The sequence below is a fragment of the Sciurus vulgaris genome (assembly GCF_902686455.1).
Source record: "Sciurus vulgaris genome assembly, chromosome: 1".
Lineage (NCBI taxonomy): Eukaryota > Metazoa > Chordata > Mammalia > Rodentia > Sciuridae > Sciurus > Sciurus vulgaris.
Genome location: NC_136461.1, coordinates 100,387,462 through 100,402,840, shown reverse-complemented (window position 1 = coordinate 100,402,840; position 15,379 = coordinate 100,387,462). Strand labels below are relative to the sequence as shown.

The 15,379-nt window shown below is 39.8% G+C and overlaps 1 protein-coding gene across 1 annotated transcript; it reads right to left on the bottom strand.

The window, feature by feature from the left end:
- On the bottom strand, window positions 1-5,080 carry LOC306658767 (transmembrane protein C1orf162). Its single transcript, XM_079136043.1, has 6 exons — window positions 4,965-5,080; window positions 2,494-2,541; window positions 1,698-1,770; window positions 1,225-1,319; window positions 911-960; window positions 1-658 (listed from the first exon to the last, which is right to left on the bottom strand). Exons 2-6 carry the CDS (start codon window positions 2,528-2,530, stop codon window positions 515-517), a joined length of 399 nt encoding a protein of 132 aa, XP_078992169.1. The 5' UTR covers window positions 2,531-2,541; window positions 4,965-5,080; the 3' UTR covers window positions 1-514.
- Between the last annotated feature and the right edge of the window lie 10,299 nt (window positions 5,081-15,379).

Here is a 15,379-nt window from a genome sequence, read left to right as displayed (position 1 = left end):
TTTATACAATAAAGTACAAATTTATTGTATAAATATGGACTTTGTATTTGTGTAGAACTCTGGTGCTGATTTCTGGAGAAGGTGACAGGGACAGACAAATTACTGATGAAGAAGGAGTCAACATTTGGGAAGGGTTTGCCTTTATTTGAAATTCTTGATAGATTATTCATTGGGTTGACTCCTCTGTAGTTGATCAATGACACTGGGGACTACCTTTTTTTTTTTTTTCTTTTTCTTTTTTTGGGAACTACCTTTTGCACACTGAGCTCTGTGTTACACACTTTGGGAGGCTACAGGGGAGGACACAAGGAGCTGTCAGTCTGTCGGTTCAAGTGGGAAGGTCCAACAACCTTTCCTCTAGCCAGGAAAATGACTGACTACTGGTCTTGGAGACTTCTGGATAGGACTGTCAGATCATGCCTAAACAACTCTGCATGTTCCCATGGGCTGCAGTCCGAAGAGTGTAGAAAAGGGAAAAGTAATATGCTGAGATGAGAGGAACTGGATTCAAGTCTCACTGGCTTGTCACTTTAATCTGAGCATAGACGACAGGGTCTAAGTCTGCAGAATGGTTTGCAGTCAAGTGATTGCTCTTTTCTCCCAAGGATTGTAAAGTCATGCTGGCGTAGGTTAGCGAGTCCTCTGGTATGGATGAATGCTTCAGAAGGACAGAGAGAAGGAATGAGTGAATAAAGTTGGAGCAAAAAGTGTGTCTCTTTAGAAGCAACTGCAACTTTGCAAAGAGGGGACCCGAAGAGATAAGAAGAACTCTTAAAAGAATCACTTTCCCAGGGTCCAGGAAGCAATACAATTACCCCAGTCAGTAGTGAAACACAGAGGGAAAGCCCAACAGCGGCAGCCTCCAGTGCTGGAGGAACTGGAGTAGATAGGAACAACACTATAGTCCTACCTTGGCAGGAGAATCTGAGTCAGGATCTGGGACCTGGGAACTGTAGTGATCTGCAACAAGTACCAGAAAGAAGAGGGACAAGTCTCACCAATGGGGTCTGGAGGTTTGGGGAGCCTCTCACTTCAATCTCAGCTGAAGGGGAGAGTGGAGGAAGTGTTGGGTGGTGGGGAGGACAGGGAGGAAGAAAAGGGGAAGGACTGCAGTTCTGGTCTGTATTAAGCAGGTTTTATCGCGCACACACACACCCCTACTCATTCATGGCTAACTGTCCTCAGTGACAGAGAAGGGTGCCCCATTCCTCATAGACCACTTACATTTTCTGCAGCTCTTAATGATGAGGAAGACGATGGCTGTCAGCAGCAGTGTCAATAGAACCCCAGCAGAAAAGGCCAAGATTAAATGTGCTGTGCTTTTTGGCAGAAAAAGGAAGAGAGTGAACTGCTGAGCTTTTGATGGCTGTTCCTAAAAGCCACAGTGCAGCCTTCCCTGCCTGCAGGAGAGCCTGGAGCAGCTGTCACCCTGCTTAGTGGACTGCTGTCCTCACCCACTGGCTGGCAACTTTCTGCTTTTAAGTTCCAGAGGCATCTGAGGCCTTCATGAAAATGGCAGTCTCTCTCCTCACCCTTCCTGCCTCAACATGCATTTTACAAGCTTAGGAAACAGTTCTTTGACTGCTTCTGCTCCTTTCTCCCCACATCCTCCTCCCCAGTCCTCAAGCCAAAGCTGTCAACACAAAGTCAAATGCCACATGGTAGAGGATGAAGCAGACGAATGAATGCTCATTTACTTGGGAAGGCTGGAGAGACAGGGTACGCAGGGTACGGAGCTAGTAGTCATCGGGGCGATGGTAGAGGAGATGCCTGTGAGAGAACATGAAAGGGATTAGTGTAGTTGCCATTTGTCAAGCAATTCTTCCAGTAAGTGTCCCAGGTGCCTCTCTTACCCACGCAACCAGTGGAGATTAGCTACTGGGTGGCTCTACATGAGAGAGGATACTATGTCATTTAAGGTGAGTATTTAAACTGTAACTTAAAACTATGCAAATGAAAGAAGAGCGGTCTGGGGTTGCAGCCCCAGGCGTCCCTCAGAGAAACAAAAATGTGCTGTCTCCCTCTTCAAAGATTTTAGCAGGAAGCCCTGGGAAATATGCTCCTTTTGACCTAAGCAAGTAGTGAGAACCAGCAGTGAGACCCAGAGCCAGTGCTTCCCCAGTCCCTTAGGACCTTGACCTTGGGAGTTGCCGCCCTTTTTTGCTTGTCATTTTGCAGGGCAGCTAGAAACAATATCCTGCCAAAAGCAGCCACTGTGGGTTTCCCCTGTGTCTACACCTCAAATAGGAGAGAATTAAGGGAAGTGAGTTAGATTCTCACGAACTGCCCAGGTGATCTAACTCAAATTTGGAGGGTTGGCAGTTCTTTCTGGTTCCCCTTTTCATTTCTGTGGTTAAAGAGTCTGTATTGTGATAAAAGCTGATATTCCTAACTTCAGAAATGCACTAGCAGTGGTTTCCCATTATAGCCCTTTTAGCACAATATCTTATTCTTCTAGTTTGTTTTTATTTCTGGTTCCTGTTCTGAACTCACCATTGTTGGGTTTAGGTTTGGAGTTACCTCCTCCCATGCTGGCTTCACCTGAGAATAAAAAAAGGTACCTTTTAGGTTAATAAAGACCAGTAACTGAGGGACTAAGTCTGAGACTGATAGTAATGTAAGGCCAGTAACAAGGAGAGAAAGGCAAGTTATGGGCCAAGAATTTACTTGGTATGATTACTACAGCTTAGCCACCAACTCAGCTGTTTGTAGGTTCAGAAATTTGAACTTATCACTAAGAACTGACTGATTGCTCTAGAACCGATTCCCATCTACCTACTCACAGCAGACTGATGTATGTTGATGTAATCAGTGCATACTATGAGAACCTGTATGAACTCCAATTAAAACCATAATTTTGTTTGTTAAACATTGAACTGAAGGAAGCATAAGAGAAGATGAATGGATGGTTTTAATATTGAAGAATCTTCCAGGTCTGATGCATCTACCTCACTTTTCCCTGGCAATGCTAGGTAAACTTTGACAAATTGCTCTTACAGGCTCCATCAGATGCTTTAAATTTGTTCACATGTTGTCTTTTCAAGTATGCCAGTATCCTTGTCTAGACTTCTACCTGTTAAGACTTCTTTTATCTATTTTTTTAGCCAGAAAATATAAAATATCTAAAGGCAAAAAAGTAAAATCATCTAAACTCCTACTCTCATTATTAATATTTCAGTAACTTTCCTTTTAGTCTTGTTCCATGCATTCTATTAAAGTTGCTTGAGCTACTTCTTTAAGAGGTTGTATCTTCCTTTTTCATTTTTGCTCCCCAGGATTGAATCCAGGAGCACTTTACCACTGACCTACACCCCAACCCTTTTTATTTTTTATTTTGAGATAAGGTCTCACTAAGTTGCTGAGGGTTTCACTAAATTGTTGAGGCTGGCCTCGAACTTTTGATCCTCCAGACTTAGTCTCCCAAGTCACATGCACCACTGCACTCTGCAAGAGGTTATATCCTTCGTTTTCACTTAGCTTTTTATCATACACATTCTCCCATGCCACTAAAAATTGTGTAACGTTCTTAGTGATAATTGACCTTTCTGTTACACTTGACCCCCATCATCTGTGAGGGATACATTCCAAGGTGTTCTGCAGATGCCTGAGACCTTGGGTGGTACCAGACCCTACACAGTTGATACTATCTTTTTCTAAACACATGTGCCTCTGATAAGGTTTAATTTATAAATTAGGCATAGTAAGAGATTAACAACAATATAGAGCAATACAACAATATGATGAAACAAAAGTTATTTAAAATTTACCATTGCATATTTCTGGAAATTTTACTTCATACTTTCAGACCACAGTTAACAGGAAGTAACTAAACATGTGGCAAGTGATAGTATGGGTGTGTGTGTGGGGGGATACTGTATATAACTTGCTTTACCAGCTCCCCATTTATTAATATAAATTATTTTCAATTTAATTAAACAACAAGGGAACAGATATTTTTGCACATAAGCCTTTTTGTGTCTCTCTGATTATATATTTTAGATGGCCATAATTTTACTTCATATTTAGGTAAATATGCTAAAAATTTTTGACTCTACTTTTTCTGCTGAATTTTAATATAATTTATTTAGATAATAAATGTCATCAATTGTTGATGTATTTTCATTTTTCAGTTCTCAAAAAAGTTAATTTCCAAGTCCTAGACATGGGGAGGGCTGGGAGAAGGATAACTCATTTTCATGTACCACCTACAACAGCAGCAACAGCATCATTATCAAGTAACTTACAGTTCACCAGACATTTTTAAATAATTCTGCAGTGCATAAGAAAGGTGCCTACAAAAAAGTCTGGTGAGAAGTATGAGCCATGAGATTCAAGGCGTGCAACATACCATTAAGTAGTGCTATAATATATATACAAACATGGACATAGTATCTTATTTTATATTAATATGTCATGTATAATATAATACTTTTAAGGTATTGAGGTATGCATTTGTACTAAAGAAGGCATTCACTTACATTAGATTTTACCATTGGGGAGGTGGAAATGGAGAGAATGGTAGGTCTGTGTAAAATTCTGAACTTTACATTAGTGGTTCTGAATGTACAAATATTCCAAGGAAGAGTTACTACCTAAAAAAGTTAGACCAACCCACTCCAGAAAACAAAACCCATCACACAATGCTAAAGGGAAATAACTACTTAAAAATTCGGGTGAAGAAAAGCAGGAAACATATTTCCCTTTGAAAACAACATTTTAAACGTTTAACGGAAGCAAAAAATTAAAACAGGAACAGTTGTATATACTGCTTTATCTGGCACTGCAGAATCTTGCTCATTGCCATAAAGTCCATCAACTTTCTAAATGCAGCCATTCAAATACAACACTTCCCCCACCTTACACAAAGAAAAAAAAAATTATAGAAACCACTAACAAGTAGATGGCGTTGTCTTTTGGTGAGCGATTACTTCCATGTAGATTAAAATTTTGTGAGATGCATTTACCTTTTAAGAAAAGATCCGGTCATCAGATGCAGTTTTCTAAGACTGAATTGCTTCCGTGACAAGTCCCATTTTGCAGAAATGACGAAATAAAAATTACCATCGTCACTGTTGCCATCAAGCTGTGTGTTGTAAAGATGCTGTCTAAGCTCAAGGGTGGACTTCCTCTTTAGGGTCAATGCTGCATTTAAAAAAAAAAAAATCCTATAAGCAGTTAGAACTGCTTTTATATCTTTTGACACATGAACTTCAGAACATAAGAGGATGAGTTCATTCCTAATTGAGTGTTTATTATTCACTTTAATCACTCTGCCAGATGTTGTAGAGGTCACCACAGTAGCACATGATTATTGTCATCAAGGATTTGATGATCATGTCTTTTCCCATCAGGAAGATGAAACTGATAGAGAAAAATGAAGAGCAAACAGTATTAAGTCCCAGTGGTGCAAATGTCAAGTGTGTTCAGAGGGCTGAGATCCCTTTAGAGGGAAGGGGACTAATTTATATATAAATATTTATTCATAAAATGATATTAATTAGTATGCCTATCAGGTAGATGCTATGGACCCTACAGTGGGCTACTGAGAGCAAGGCAGAAAGGTTCCTCACCTTGTCTCATTTTAAAGGGGCAGTGAAACACCTCCTAAAGACATAGAAGAGTGACACTTGGTTAAGGGACATGCAGGAAAGAGTGCTAGCTAGAGAGGGAGTGATGGGAGAATGTCTTTGGATAGGGTGGATCACTGGGGAAGGCCTCTTCATTGACATGAGAAGGAGCTAATCAGGCAAGGCAGCCCAGGGAAGAGGGCAGAGCCAATCCTGGAACACAAGTAGGAAAGAGTTGCCTAGCTGGAGAAAGAAGGCAAGTGCAGGTGGACCTTGAGTTGGGGGTGGAGGCTGAAGCATGGATGGGGTTTGGATTCAGGAGAGGGAAAAGGGAATGTGGGAGGAATAGTTGGTCCATGCCCAGGATTCGCTGCTGGGAATCAAGTGAGGCAGCTTTGGGCTATTAGCATGATTCAAGAATGGGCATTTGTAGTGGGTGGGAGGTTATGGACATATTAGACCAGGCCAGTCACTCAGTTTGGCCCATTGATACAATCAAGAGAGGTGATAAACATAAGATGCATGCTATTGTCATCTCTTTGCTAACATGGCCAGGGGTGTGTTAGTGGTAGAGACCTCAGGGTTTTGGTATAAGCTGTTCCCTCAGATCATCTCCCATTCTTCACATATCAATTTAAATGTAATTTTTCCAGAAGGCCTTTTATGAGCTTCTGTATTAGATTGAGTTCACTTATTACATGTGCCCCCATCTCATTTTAACATTAAGAACACTGATATTGTTCAGTGTCATGATGGCTACACTGTAAGATTTGTGGAGACCATATTTCCTCACCCTCATTTCTAGCAGTGGCTGATCCATGAGGTGCTGTTTATAAATGATTCATGAATGAACTTCCCGTTTCCCCAGTGAAAAAACTACATTCTTTGAAGATCCATCCTCATCTTTCTCACGTCAGGGGAGGAGGTTTCCCTTTGTCCAACGCTGATCCCCTCACATTTCATCTGAATGTGTTGTCCCACTTAGGGATTTTACTACCTCTATCATCCTGTTTCTTTTCCTTTTTCTCTTCCTTCTGTTAGCTTTTCCTTCACTCAGCCTCCTTCATTTAAAAATATTCCCTTGAGTCAAACTCTTGCTCTCACTAGTTATTAGGGGAGTAGCTTTCTGGAAATTATTCTCTGAAAGTCCACTTCCTCATCGTCTTCCAGTCCTTTGATCCCCATGTAGTCTTTCTTCTGTCTCTACCATCAAACAAAACTACTCTGAGAAGGGCCTCAGAGACTTCTGAGCTCACATCTGTAATAGGCACCGTTAGTCCTGTATCTTCCTGCAAAATTGATTACTGTCGACTCTTCCTACATGCAACTTCACACTCTCAATTATATATACTCTCTTCTTGTTTTCCTCCAATGACTGGCCATTCTTTTGCAGAATGCTTTTGCTCTGCTATACCTCAAACACTGATGTTCTTTCATAATTTACATTTAGCGTAATTCTTTCAAGAAATGGTTTCTCTTGTATTCTGAATCATAGTAAATAGTATACCCCATTTTTGACTCTCTTAAGCAAGAAACTCAACTTGACTTGATGTTTCCCTTCTTCCATTTTCTCCTCAGGCAGGTCCTTCGATTCTTGCCTTAAGTATTTCTCACCAATTCCTCCCTTTCCATCTATACTGCCAAAGCCTTTGGTCAAGGTTTTTACATCATTTAGCTAGAATGATTGAACCTAATTAGTTGTATCTCTCTCCAAACTGTCCTTTGTGTTTACTAATACTTTTTCTTTCCTTCCTTTATTTCTTCTTCTTCTGTGTGTGTGTGTGTGTGTGTGTGTGTGTGTGTGTGTGTTTTGCAGGGGCAGGGAGGGCTGGTGATTGACCCAGGGGCAATTTACCACAGAGCTACACCCCAGCCCTTTTTATTGTTTGAGATAGCATCTCACTGAGTTGCTTAGGGCCTTGATAAGTTGCTCAGGCTGGCGTTGAACTTGCCATCCTCCTGTCTCAGCCTCCTGGGTCACTGGGATTATAGGCATGTGCCACCGCAACTGGCTTACTAGTAATTTTTCTGAAACAAACACCTAGTCATCATTCCTTCTCTACTTAAATCCGTTTGGTGGTTGTCCTGGCTTTAGAATAAAATATAAGTAAGCGCAATATTTAAGGACCCTAACATAACTCCCTATGATTTAAAATATTACACTACATCTTCTCTATAATCACAAATATTGACCCCTCTTCCCAGACTCTAAGTCCCCAAAGATATTCTTTTGGCTAACTTCCTCTTCCAATTGTCAGCTCAGACACCATTTCATCTCTGGTCTGTCATCTTTCTGCTCTCTCCATGATTTATTGAATATTTCCATTGTCTCCCTGGGACTGGAATTTTAAAATATTATTCATTCGAGTTAGCATTTATTGATAGGATAGTTATTGTGATGGTTTGTTACGTGTTAAATTCGATAGGTAGAACTACATTTTCCACAATTCTCATCCCTGAATGTTCTGCTTAGGGAAGACAAGACTTTTTTTTTTTTTTTTAAAGAAAACTTTAGTTTTAAATTCTGATCTATGAGTATTTTTATATCATGATTAAATTTAGTACAAACTACAAAAATGTTAACACTGAAGTTTTCAACAGAAATCTATTCAGATTCCTTAGAAAAATTAAAGAAACAACAGCAAGTCATTTACTGCTATAAGGTTAATATATAAAGAGAAAACATTCACATATTTTACTGAGATTTTCAGTAAATAATTTTAACCATGCTATTTATTGCAAAATTAAGTTTGCAAGTTGTGTGTGGCTCTGTAGCAATTACAATTCGTAATGAAAACACTAAGCCAAATCTCTCTAACCAGAACAGTACAAGTTTATAAAATTAGTTGAAATTTGCAGCCTTAAGAAAGATACCAACTGCAAATAGAATAGGTATATCATAACTTAGCACAAGACTCGTGAGCAAGACTCAGAGGGTGCTTGTGAAGCTTGTACGTGTCATTGTATTGGCTCAAAAGTGGTAGCTGGGCAACTTCCCATCCTTACCCTGGATCATACATCAGTTTCTCTAACTTTTTGGACCAGGTGTTTGCCATGAAGGACAACTATATCACCAAAATCAGACAATAAAAACTGACATGGGCTTCAGTCTGACTTGTGATCTTCCCTTGTTCTTATCATTTCTACTATATTCCACTTTGTACCCATCTTCCCTTAATTGCCTGCCAGATGGAATTTAAACTTCAGCATCAGAAACAAAGACAACAGCTCTCTTGCTTTTCTCTCCTCCTGACTCGCCTTCTTTCTCCTCCTCTCTTTCCACTCTCTCTAGCATGCGCCCTTTCTCTTTTCCTCTCATTTTCTCTCTTACCCTGCAGGGAGACACTCTGTTTGCTTAATAAACTCCCTTATGTGATTTCCCGTGTCCGGCGTGGTTTCCGTGGGATTCCTTACATTGGTGCTGTGACGTGGATGGGTTCTTTCACTGTCTCTTAAGCAAGTGGAACCCCATCTGAGCCCCAGTGCCCCCCGGACACAGGCTCACCTTCCATTCTGCCCAGAGGCTCTGCTCTGCATTCATCACTGAACTTCAGATTGGTGAGTCCTCTAGGTCAGTTCTCCTACGCAGATTTATCCAGGACCCTTGAGGCGGCTGAGGGGTGGGGATACCCCCAGCCACAACTTTTATAGTTATGGCTGGCCCCTATAGTTGGTCTTATCTGCCGGGTGGATTCCTGATTTTGTGGTGGAGATTCTCTCTCAGTGTTGAGGCTCATCTCGCGCTCCCGCACTCGTACTGGAAAACCCTGATATCAGGTCCTCAACTCTTCTCAGCTTTTGCCTGGCCCCACATTGATGTTTGTGTGATGACACCATCTATGTGGCGCCTTCTCGTCTCCAGTCGACTACTCTGTGGCCTCGGGATGCCGGGGCACAGACTCGGCTGTATCAGCCTCCACCATGGGATCTAGGTCCTCCATTCCAGCAGATTCAACCCCTGCCTGACTCCCAGTTTATATTTGGCCACAGTACCCTTTAGATAATCAATCCAAAATGGCCACGTATGCCCTGGCCACAGACTCGGCTGTATCAGTCCCCACCATGGAATCTGGGTCCTCCAATCTGGCAGATTCAACCCTGGGAACCCTTCGCCTGACCCCCGACTTAAAGCTATCAAAATTCGTTTGTGTAATGGCACACAGCGGGCAAATGGAAAGGGATTCCTTATCTTCAAGTCTCTCTTCTTTCTTGCTTCTTGGCTCTTCCTGCAGGCTCAGGCCCCTCCAGACCCCGCTTCTCCGTCTTCTCCTGCTTCTCCATCTCCTTTACCCCGTTCTGTTTCTGCTTCCATTCCCCAGCCCAACCCACCTAGTCCTCCTGCCACGAGGTCCCACACACGCCGGTGTGGAGGGAGTAATCAGCCCAACCATCAGTGGCATGTCCCAGTAAGGAGTATAATATAAGCAGCCCCATTCCCCACAAGTAGTGGGAGATAATTGTTTGACAATTTTTTGTGTCCAAACCTGAATTAATTACTAACCAGGAAAAAGGGTTAAAATGCCCTAAGCATCAAGTTTCTGCTAGAACATTTTAGCCCCTTTCAGATCCAAATCTCAGTCAAAGCTTACATTGAAATGTAAATGGAGGAAGCCAGAATGCTCAGTGGAAGACCAGTCTCAAACCCAAGGAAAAAAAAGTGTCCATTTTAAATTTCTCCTGGGCCACAACACAATACTTTATCTCTCCCTTTTCCTCTTCTCTCTGCTCTGCTCTTCCCCCATTTTCTCATACTATAATTAATGCCATTATCATTTTTCTTCTAGGACTCTTGTTTTTCTTAAATGCTATATTTTTGAGCTCACAATTTTGATCCTACATATCTAGGTTAATGATTTTTGATCAGTTCTTTTTATCCAACTCTAGAGTTATTTTTGAACATCTGTTACATTGCAATGGAGATAAACATTACAAGGCCTTTACTTTTGTGTTAAATATAAGCGCGTATAAAAATTAAAATTTAAAAAATGGATCCAAATACTTTTAATTCCTGTGATTTAAAAAGGTTCAATTTAAATTGGGTAAACTAATAGAAGCAAAATGTCTTTAAAATTAACTCACAAGTCTCTAGGTGGTCAAACTCATTAAATGTTGATGTTTATAAAATGTCAAACGTCAATTTTTCTAGGACTTTTCTTCCATAGGAAAGAGACGGCAAATACTGTTGGTATACTTGTCTGATATCTTGGTTTTTTTACACTTGTCTGATATCTTGGTTTTTTTACAATAAGATGAGTGAATTAGAGTCAACATGTATGGGATTACTCAAATGTGTTTGTTAGAGACATCTGATTAATTTATAAAGTTATTCCATGGAGTAACATACTTAAAAACATTATTCTTTGTATATTAAATGTATTCATATTTTCCAGGTATACAAGCCTTTAAAGCAGAAAATTTATCAAGCTGCTATTCTCCAAATTAAACTTGTCTGTAATGGTAATTTTAAACTCATCATTTAATGTTCTATTATAGGACCTGTCATCAATAGGGTATATGTAAAATTTGTTACACTGAGATAAAGTTAAAAGCTCTCTCAGCCTTTCTTCGATTCATGTTTTAGATATAATGTTAAATTGTGTTAACTAATGTTCATATAGACTTCAGGAGTCAATATATGTATGTCCTAGTCTCTGTAACTTTCCTGAAAACAAAGAATAATGCTTACATACGTATATAAAGATTGGTGACATAACTCTTTAGATCTGCATTTCCATCAAAGAATAGAGCTCCATCTGATCTCAGCTTAATCTTCAAAATCTGTGTTTATAAACCTTTATTTTCTAATACTCCTTTGCCCCTCACTAAACTTGAGAATTTGGTCATGCTGGTCATGGCAAAAGAGGAAAAATTAGCTTCGGGAATAGAACATTTTAAAAGCCCCACCTTACCTGAGATAAGGCTCTGCCTCACAACCCTGCTGCATGTCAGAATGGCTCCAAAGTAAGCCAGACTTTAACTCATTTAAAGTTGTGTTCAAAAGTTTGATGTTTGTTGTAAAGATTACTGTGATCTCAAAAGGGGATATAATGAATAACTCAGCCAAAATTCAAGTTAGCTATTGCACAAACTGAATGTTTTACTGTTGGTGATTTCATTTTGTATTTTCCTTGTAAACTCCAATTGTTGCTAATCAATATTTTGCAGAAGTACTGCTTCAAGAGCGAACACTGTAAATTAACTTGGAATAGTAAGCCACCACCTATAGGACAGATAATGTAAACCCCAATTAGATAAAAGGGGGCAAATAACTGTAAAGTCATAGACATTGAAGTTAAAGCCCAGTACTCTTACTTTATGACTGGTGAGACTGACTTGCTTGATGATTAAGATCAAACTTAGAGATTGAGATTAAATACAGAGGTCAAGAAAAGTCCATATTTAGGTCTTGCCCTCAAAGTCAGCCTGAACCCAGGGAACAAGAGGACTTCTCTAAGGAGGTTTGCAACTCTGGGTCACACAACCTCCTGATCAAGGAGATTGATGAGGCTACTAGAGGAAAAGCCATTCAGTGCACCTGCTGCAGAGGAGGGTCAAGGAAAAAGGGAGACATCCCTGGGGCTTTCAAGGGAAGCCACCTCACTGAGGAGACCCTGCCTAACCAATGGCACTAATGGAGCTAAGAAGCTGCTATTAAGTTCTCTATGAGTGACCCCTGTGGGAACTCAGCTGACTCTTTGACAGGAACAGGTCACTTTGACCAGCTTGATCTTAAACATCTAGCAAAACAGTTAAAACCAAAATATAGCCATTCTTGGGCATTTAAATTAAATGTAACTTAAGATGTACACTTGTGTTAGCCCATGAGAATAAACTACAAAAGAGAGATTCTTAGGCAAATGTGCCTGATAACTATCAAGAGAAACTGCCAGAGTCAGAAGTTTTAGTTAGTTTAAGGCCTACAGACACAGGTAGGCTTAATCTATGTTTGCTAGCAACAGAGGTATAGAGATCTCTACTAAATGTTGTGTTACATTCCTGATAACCTGGACAATGTTAAAGTTCCCAAATAAAGGCCTTGTCCTCTCCAGCCTTTGCTAGGCCTTGTTATGGGAACAACTTCTCAGTTCTTCCACCCCCTGGTGAGGAATTATTGACTTCTGTCATCTTTATGATATTCATTGGCATGTTCCAGATTCTGCAACATTTATATTGTATCAATCTCATTTCAGTACTCATGTCTTTTTGTTCTTCTCTCATACAAGCACCCATCCCCAGATGCCTTTACAACCTGCTCTTCCCCAACCGGACTTCTACCATGGACCCCTCAATTGACCAGATTTCTAAAAAGGGAACTCCAAACTGCTTGCCCCACACTGCCTCCTTCCAGCTTGAAGAAGCCAGCTTGGTCATCACCCCCTTTCCCTACAGCAGTGAAGGAGTTCCTAGAATTAGAGGGGTGAATAAAGCCAGAATTGGGGACAGGCAGTTAGTGTAGAAATAGGGGATCAGTCAAATCGAGGAAATGAAGTCCATGAAAACCATCTGCCTTTGGAAGTCTGGAAGGAGAATGGCTTCTCACCTGCAAAACCAGCCCCAGTCACTTAGGCAGGAAGGAGAGAAGGCTCCTGGAGAACAAAAACTGAAGAACAAAAGATTTTCTTATAAAAACAGAAACGGGGGAATGTAATGTATAAAGCTGCTCCCCCGCCCTTTCTGTTGCAGCCATTTTCCCCGCCTCCCAACCACTTGTCAATCTGTGAACATCCTAGCTAACTATTGGTTCATCAGTCAGTTTGCAAATATCCTTCTCCATTATTGGTCCCCTGTTAGCCCAGCGAGATTCTTAAATGTAGCTTCACCACCATCTTTTCTCTCTTGCTTCTTTCTCCTCCTCGCTTTCCACTCTCTCTAGCGTGCGCCCTTTCTCTTTTCCTCTCATTTTCTCTCTTACCCTGCAGGGAGACACTCTGTTCGCTTAATAAACTCCCTTATGTGAAAAAAAAAAAAAAACAAAAAAAACAAAGACAACAGCCTTACAGAGGTTACTTAAGTAGCTCCTATAGTAGTATGAAGTCAAATCCCTTAAACATACATTCTAGTAGTTCGAACCCTGACCTGATGTGATAGTTATATACCAGGGAAATGATGAGTCCGGTAAGACTGCCTAAAATGATGCTTACCTCTCTCAAACCACCCTGTGCTTAAATGTTATACTGCAAATTCTTAATGTGTTTTCAGAATTTTTTAACTTTTTGAGGTAGTGACTTTTATCTCTGTATGATCAGGGCAGTATGCTACTTAGCACAAACAAGGTGTTCTATAATTCTTTGTTAAATGACTAATCCACTGACCCAATCAAAATCTCTTAAAGATGTCCAACTGATTTCTATATTAGATTGATAACATTAGCCATCAATATTGACCCAAATGTTTGTTGGGTTACAATCAATGAAAATAGCAATTACATGAGCCATATTTTCAGCTGTTTCTTATCAAAAGGTCCACTTAAGTACCAATAGATCTTTGAGTAAAAATAGGAAACTTAAATGCAGACATACCTATGAAGGGAAGACTTTTTGGATTTATCTGTTTTTTTTTTCCCCCTCTTTGGTTGGTGGGGGTTTACAAAGGATTGAACTCAGGGGCACTCAACCACTAAACCACATCCCCAGCCCTATTTTATATTTTATTTAGGGACAGGGTCTCACTTGAGTTGCTTAGCGCCTTGCTGCTGCAGAGGCTGGTTTGAATGCATGATCCTCCTGCCTCAGCCTCCTGTTCTTCAAGTTTTATTATGGTAAAATACACATAAAACTTAACCATTTTTAAGTGTACATTTTGGTGGCATCTTAATAAAGTGTAACCATTATTTTTCATCTTCATAACTCATTTTGTAAAACTGAAACTCTATGTGCCCATTTACATAACTCCCTATTCCCTGGCAACCACCATTCTATTTAGACTGGAATCATACTCCATCTGTCATTTTTGTATTGGTGTATTTAACTTAGCATATTGTTCTCAAGTTTGATCCATGATGTATCAAGTGTTAGAATTTCCTTTTTAAGCTATTGTATAGCTATATTACATTTTGCTACCCATTTATCTGTTGATGGACACTTGGGAAGCTTCTGTTTTAGCTACTGTGAATAATGCTACTAAGAATTTTGAGATCCTTATCCTTTATTTTTTTTTCAAAACTGAGTCTTGCTATGCTGCCTTGGCTGACCTCGAACTTGGCTCAAGTGATGCTCCTGCTTCAGTCTCCTGAGTAGCTGGAAGGTTTGTGCCACCACATCCAGGTTGCTGGATTACATACTAATTCTATTTTTAATTTTTTTTGAGAAACTTATTTTTCTTCAGTGGCCATACCATTTCATATTTCTGTCAACAGCATACAAAGGTTCCAATTTCTCCACATTCCCACCAATACTTATTTTTTGTGGTTTTTCTTTATTTAAATGTGTCTTTTTGAAAATAGGGTAAACTCCACTATTAGGAGTGAGGTTTCTATTTATTTTATTTTTGCATTGCTGGGCATCAAATTCATGTAAACACTGGACCACTGAGTTACATATCTAGGTATTTTCTGTGTTTTTGATTTTATATGCTGGATTCTTAATTATTTCATGACATACTTAGTCTATAGTTCTTATAGCCATTCTGAAATTATAATAAAGTAATTGATATGGCATGATTTATAATATTTCCTTTAGTTATTTTAAGTCTGGGTACTTAAAAGCTATACATTTCTCATTAGCTAGAAATAGCTCACCAACACATTATTTTCAATAATATCTTCAAGTTTTACTCATACGACAAATGTTGAAATATAGTTCAGAGAATTATGA

Excerpts from the sequence above, each read along its gene's own strand:
- LOC306658767 (XM_079136043.1), bottom strand. The coding sequence starts at position 2,530 with ATGGGAGGAGGTAACTCCAAACCTAAACCCAACAATG. Across the intron at positions 1,771-2,493 it reads CAAACCTAAACCCAACAATG|GCATCTCCTCTACCATCGCC; the intron begins GTGAGTTCAGAA and ends GTTCTCTCACAG. Across the intron at positions 659-910 it reads ACTCAGATTCTCCTGCCAAG|CATTCATCCATACCAGAGGA; the intron begins GTAGGACTATAG and ends GTCCTTCTGAAG.